Consider the following 5,963-nt stretch of genomic DNA (forward strand, 5'->3'; position numbering starts at 1 on the left):
AAGCAGGACGCGGCGGTGCGCTCGCGGAGGAGGCGGAGGTGAGTTAGAGCAGGGGGGTGGGGCGGGGCCACGGGGAGGTGCCGGTAGGTGCTCAGCACCCACCAATTTTTTTCCGTGGGTGCTCCAGCCCCGGAGCACCCACAGAGTCGGCGCCTATGCGCCGTGACAACTTGCTGAGCAGTTTTTAGTTAAAATCTGCATCTTTGGGGGCGTGGACCAGGCCTGGGTCGGGGCTGCAGCAGGCTGGCGTGTCTGGCTCAGCAAGGCAGGGTTCTGGAGTCCCACGCTGGCAGGGAAAACGGGCTCAGAGGTACGTCAGGTGACAGTCCCAAGGGGGTCTCTGTGACCGAACCCGTCACACCCCCTTTTCTATCTTCTCCCCACTTCCTGCACAGCTCTTTTGCTGTGAGCTGGGTCGAACAGTTCCCATTGTGCAGTGCTGTCTCTGAGAGGTGTCTGTTGTACAGTCTCCGGGGTAATCCCTGTGCTTGTGTGCGTTGCCTCAATCGGCCACTCCCATTGTTTGGCCTCTTTACGGTTGTACCTGAAAGGCTGCTTGTGGGTGTGTTCAACCGCACAACATGTTTCAGTAACACACACACAGCCAAACTTCATAACGTCACACACGCCGATAACACAGACAAGCCAACGAGATATTACTGTCGAGCAGATCAAGACTTTTACAATGATACCTCACAAGGCAGACTTTGTACAAAACAGATCCTCATTACATGGCAGTGGTGAATATTGGTGTGCCAGGGGATCACCTCCCCGCTATCTATCCCCATCCACCCCATCCATCTATCTATCTATCCCCACCCTCTCCCCTATCCATCCCTCTCTGCTCTGGCTAGTGGGTGTTTCGCTGCAGGATAACAGCCTTCTACTGCTGCTGGACGGTGTCATTCCCCGGGGATGCCTGGCGGAGAGCGCAGCGCCAGGGAGGTGAGTTCAAATCGTGACGCTGACGGTGCGTCGCTCCCTGACACCTGCTCGGTGACGCTCTCTGGGCCGTGATCCCAGCCCAGCCGCCGGCCCAGGGCAAAGACCAGGCCACAGACGCCGGCCTTGGAAAGCACCAGGACGAGGCCGATGAGGACGAGGTGAACGGTGTCGATGCGCCGGGGGTCGATTCTCCCCGCATCCGCTGCACCAGTTGTGACCATTTCTGGGTGCCACGTGCTGTCCGTGAGTCTGGGAGCTTCCCGCCATGGGGAGGGAACAGGGGACAGCGGGTGAGTCCGGGCTCCCATGGCAAACTCTGTACCCCCAAACCCACCCATTCCCCCACTTGAAGGGTGCAGTGACCCCTTCCCCCCAGCCCTCCAGATATGGGGGGGCCCTGCTCCCCTTTATGGCCCCCAAGAGATTTGAGACCCTGTTTTCCCCCACTGTCCCCTGGATATGGGGGATCTGTGCCGGTAGCATCTCTCTCTCTGTCTCCCCCCAACCACCGCGGTATCCTGGTGCCCCCCACGGTTCATCCCCTCTCACCTGTCACCGTGAGGTGGGTCCCAGGGTAACCGCGCCACTGCTCCCATTGGCCGTCGTTCCTCTGCACCCTGACGAGGCAGATGTACTCGCTGGCGTCCGACTCCTGCAGCCGGTCGATGCGGATCGAGGCCGTTCGGCTCCCCCGCGGGTCCCCGACCAGGACGATGCGGCCCCTGTAATCCGGGTGGGTGAACCCCTCGGTGTGATTGTAGATAAACTCGCCATGGAATCCCCCCCGTCTCCAGTAAACCCGGACGTCCCGCAGCGGCTCGAGCTCGTCGGGGTAGGTGAAGGCGCAGGGCAGGATGACAGAGCCCCCGGCCGGCGCCGACAGGGACATGGGCTGGGTTACCTGGTACCGGGGATCCTGGGCAGCCGCTGCAAAGACACAATCCTGTCACCGCGTCCGGCCCCGGGTCCCACCCACAGCCAGCGGGGCACAAACGCCTCCAGCCCCCTTCCAGCCCCCCAGCACCCACACTGCACAAGCCAGCCCAGCCCCATTCCCCCTCCCATTTCCCTGTCCCACCCAGCCCCATCCGCCCTCCCTGAGCCCCCATCGCCGCCTGCTGCCCGGGTCTCGCCCGTGGCAGAAGTCGCCGCGCCCCGGTTCTGTGCACCCCGTGTCACGCCCCAGGGCTCACCCCCCACCAGGGGCAGCAGCAGCAGCAGCTCCCGGCGCATGGCCCCAGCGAAGGCGACTCCGGCCCCACTGGCTCTGCCCCTCCCCCCCCCCGCACGCACTCATTTGGGGAAGCTGGTGAGACCTTGGCCCTTCCTGTGTGAAATCCTCCACCGCTCTGGGCCAATGAGACACTGCGATGGGGGGGGAGGGGAGAGGGGCTGGGAGCCAGGACTCCTGGGTTCTCTCCCCGGCTCTGGGAGGGAAGGGGGTTGGTGGGTTAGAACGGGGGGGCTGGGAGCCAGGACTCCTGGGTTCTCTCCCCGGCTCTGGGAGGGAAGGGGGTTGGTGGGTTAGAACGGGGGGGCTGGGAGCCAGGACGCCTGGGTTCTCTCCCTGGCTCTGGGAGGGGAGCGGGGTCTGGGGCTGGCTGGTTCAGGGGGTTTGGGGGAACCGGCTGGGGGCGGGGGGGAGGTGAGGGCCGGCTCACCATCACAGCCTAGTTACCAGGGTCTGCTGCCCGGTGAGGTTTGCTTTCACACCAGTGCACACGCGCTAGTGACCCTGGGGCGGCCCGTGTGCCGGGGGCTGGTTCCCAGGGGGTGGCCAGAATCCCCGGTGTCACTGCTGAGCCCCACCCCAGACTTGCCTGGGCCCCCAGACCCCCTCCCCCCTCTGTGGGGGGTACCCGGCTCAGAGACGCTGGTTCCTCTGCGGGTCCAGCTGAGCTGCTGGGACGTGGGAAAAGGGGAACTGGGGCAGCTAATTATAGTGCAGCGTGGCACCCAACCCCCCCCTGCCCCCCACCCCCACAGCTCCAGTGTCCCTTCCCCCCACCCCCCCTCCCCCACAGCTCTAGTGTCCCTTCCCCCCAGTCCCCTCCCCCACAGCTCCAGTGTCCCTTCCCCCCTGCCCCCCTCCCCCACAGCTCTAGTGTCCCTTCCCCCCAGTCCCCTCCCCCACAGCTCCAGCATCCCTTCCCCCCTTGCCCCCCCACAGCTCCAGTGTCCCTTCCCCCCTGCCCCCCCACAGCTCCAGTGTCCCTTCCCCCCTTCCCCCCTTCCCCTCCCCCACAGCTCCAGTGTCCCTCCCCCCCCAGTCCCCTCCCCCACAGCTCCAGCATCCCTTCCCCCCTGCCCCCCCCACAGCTCCAGTGTCCCTTCCCCCCTGCCCCCCCATAGCTCCAGTGTCCCTCCCCCCCCAGTCCCCTCCCCCACAGCTCCAGTGTCCCTTCCCCCCTGCCCCCCCGTCCCCTCCCCCACAGCTCCAGTGTCCCTCCCCCCCGAGTTCCCATGCCCCCCCTGCAGCCCCCCACCCAATTATGCAGGCCCCATGGATCCCCCCACATCCTCTAGGCCCCCCTGCAGCCCCCGCCTCCCAAATGACACCTGACGCCTGGACCCCAGTGCCCAGCCCCCCCGGCTGCGGGGGCAGGGGCGGCTGGGAAGCTCCGACCACAGGGCTGGCGGTGGAAGGGAAGTGACTGCGTTGCTGGTCTGCTCTGGGCCCAATTGCCCAATTTCTGCCCCCCTCCGCCCCCTCCGCCTCCCTCGGTTTCCTCCTTGCGGTTTTGCATGCGGCTCCCGCATCCTGTTTTCCATCTTGAGTCCGGCCCCCGTCCTGGTCAGGGGGTGCTGGACGGGGTGGCCGGAGCTCTGGGGAGCCGAACGCTCAGCCCCGCGCGCCCCAGAGATGCTGCTGCCACCGGGACACTCAGCCCTGCTGCTCCTGGCGGGGATCCTGCTTGCAGGTGGGTGTGTTCAGCCCGTGCTGAATCCCCAGGGCAGGGCCCATCTCCCCCGGCCTCCCGGCTTCCCCAGGGGCCCATCTCCCCCGGCCTCCCGGCTTCCCCAGGAGCCCATCTCCCCCGGCCTCCCGGCTTCCCCAGGGGCCCGTCTCTCCCGGCCTCCCGGCTTCCCCAGGGGCCCATTGTCACGGACTCACAAATCGTGCCCACTCTTGGCCCCGTGTGGTCCGTGGGAGGTGCCCTTTTCAGTGCGACGGCCCTTCTCGGGGGTCCACTCTCTCTCGGGGTCAGGCCCCTCCACCTCCTGGAGCTGCAACTCTCTGAGCCTCAGCATGTCTGTCTCTGCCGTGGGCCCCCTCAGGGAGTCCCCTCGCTCTGGACCCCCAGGGCCTCCACCCCCGAAGGGGACGATGCCCCCCTCACCCGTCCTGTTCTCTAGACCAGAGTGACTCTCAGCCAGCATAAAACAGGAGGGTTTATTGAGGGTTGAACACAGCACAGGAAACTCTCAGGGCCACAGGCCTGGCCTCCCTCAGCACAGCACTGTGACGTTATTGACATGAACTGGGACCATATAGATCATTGTGGCACCAAATCTTGTATAAAGGGGGTCAAATGGGGTGTCTAAGACAAGGTTATGGTTTACTGGTTATGATTATGCTGGCTGTATGTGTGTATCAATTTTGTAGTTGAAGTTATGAATATTGGCTCTATACTGTCTGTATGGCAAACTTATGCTATGCTGCTGGGTGACATCCCAGACAAGCTGAGATTAGCTCTGCCTAGCCTGCTTGATGGCCCATTAAGGCCCATCAGCTCCACAACTGACCCATTGAGAGAAGGCAGATACGCCTTGAGACTCAGCAAGGCATGTAGGGACTGGTCCATGTGACTCCAGACTCCATTTTGCTGTAATTTTCCACGGTAAGGACAAAGAGGTGTTCTTATACCTGGAAGAGACTATAAAAGGCTGATGCCTCATCTCCATTTTGGCTTCAATCCTGCTTCATATCTCTGGAGGGACCTTGCTACAAACGGAAGCTCTGAACAAAGGTCTGAATGACCCATCCCAGCTGGGGATGTTCCAGAGACTTGATTTGAACCTGCAGCTTATCCCATCCCAGGTACAAGCCTGAACCAAGAACTTTGCCATTACTGTACGTAACTGATTCCATGTAACCAATTCTAGCTCTCAGCGATATTTCTTCCTTTTATGAATAAACCTTTAGATTTTAGATTCTAAAGGATTGGCAACAGCGTGATTTGTGGGTAAGATCTGATTTGTCTATTGACCTGGGTCTGGGGCTTGGTCCTATGGGATCAGGAGAACCTTTTTTCTTTTATTGGGGTATTGGTTTTCAGAACCATTTGTCCCCATAACGAGTGGCACTGGTGGTGATACTGGGAAACTGGAGTGTCTAAGGGAATTGCTTGTGTGACGTGTGGTCAGCCAGTGGGGTGAGACCAAAGTCCTCTTAATCTGGCTGGTTTGGTTTGCCTTAGAGGTGGAAAAACCCCAGCCTTGGGCTGTAACTGCCCTGTTTTTAGCAATCTGTCCTGAGTTGGCACTCTCAGTTGGGTTCCGCCAGAACCGCATTGTCACAGTGGCGTAGTCGTGCTTGTATCCATAGAACCAGGGCAATGAAGCTTTGGGTCAGAACCCCACGCTATCCAAATTTGAATTTTGGGATTGAGAGTCTTGTGGGTTAAAGAGCTGCTGCAATGGCAGAGCAAAGAGCATATGAGGGACTTGGCAAAAAAACTCTGGAAAATTTGTGTTCAGAAAAGAGGATAAGCTTTAGAAAGAAAGCTACAAATCAAGAACGGAGAGATCTGTTAATGGCCAGTGATCAGGGGGCAAGAGTGTCACGGACTCACAGATCGTGCCCACTCTTGGCCCCATGCGGTCCGTGGGGGGTGCCCCTGTCAGTGCGACGGCCCTTCTCGAGGGTCCACTCTCTCTCGGGGTCAGGCCCCTCCAGCTCCTGGAGCCGCACCTCTCTGAGCCTTAGCACATCTGTCTCTGCCGTGGGCCCCCCCAGGGAGTCCCCTCGCTCTGGACCCCCCGGGGCCTTCACCCCTGAAGGGGACGATGCCCCT

At 61.5% G+C, this 5,963-nt stretch overlaps 1 protein-coding gene across 4 annotated transcripts; it reads right to left on the bottom strand.

The window, feature by feature from the left end:
- Window positions 1-656: 656 nt before the first annotated feature.
- LOC101934054 (paired immunoglobulin-like type 2 receptor beta) lies at window positions 657-3,604 on the bottom strand. Of its 4 annotated transcripts, none has more exons than XM_065569167.1 (3): window positions 3,505-3,604; window positions 1,495-1,872; window positions 657-1,201 (listed from the first exon to the last, which is right to left on the bottom strand). In XM_065569167.1, exons 2-3 carry the CDS (start codon window positions 1,832-1,834, stop codon window positions 903-905), a joined length of 639 nt encoding a protein of 212 aa, XP_065425239.1. In that variant the 5' UTR covers window positions 1,835-1,872; window positions 3,505-3,604; the 3' UTR covers window positions 657-902. The 4 variants fall into 4 exon arrangements, with proteins under 4 accessions (XP_065425239.1, XP_065425236.1, XP_065425238.1 ...); XM_065569164.1 differs by lacking the exon at window positions 3,505-3,604 and adding an exon at window positions 2,139-2,301; XM_065569166.1 differs by lacking the exon at window positions 3,505-3,604 and adding an exon at window positions 2,262-2,290.
- Window positions 3,605-5,963: the final 2,359 nt, after the last annotated feature.

Source organism: Chrysemys picta, chromosome 16, assembly GCF_011386835.1.
Source record: "Chrysemys picta bellii isolate R12L10 chromosome 16, ASM1138683v2, whole genome shotgun sequence".
Taxonomy (NCBI): Eukaryota; Metazoa; Chordata; order Testudines; family Emydidae; genus Chrysemys; species Chrysemys picta.

Bases quoted from the DNA above. Each gene is read 5' to 3' on its own strand.
- LOC101934054 (XM_065569164.1), bottom strand. From the start codon at position 2,178: ATGCGCCGGGAGCTGCTGCTGCTGCTGCCCCTGGTGGGGG. The intron at 1,873-2,138 runs GTGAGCCCTGGG...GTGTCTTTGCAG, and splicing joins GCTGCTGCCCCTGGTGGGGG to CGGCTGCCCAGGATCCCCGG. The intron at 1,202-1,494 runs GTGAGAGGGGAT...CATGGCGGGAAG, and splicing joins GACCCACCTCACGGTGACAG to CTCCCAGACTCACGGACAGC.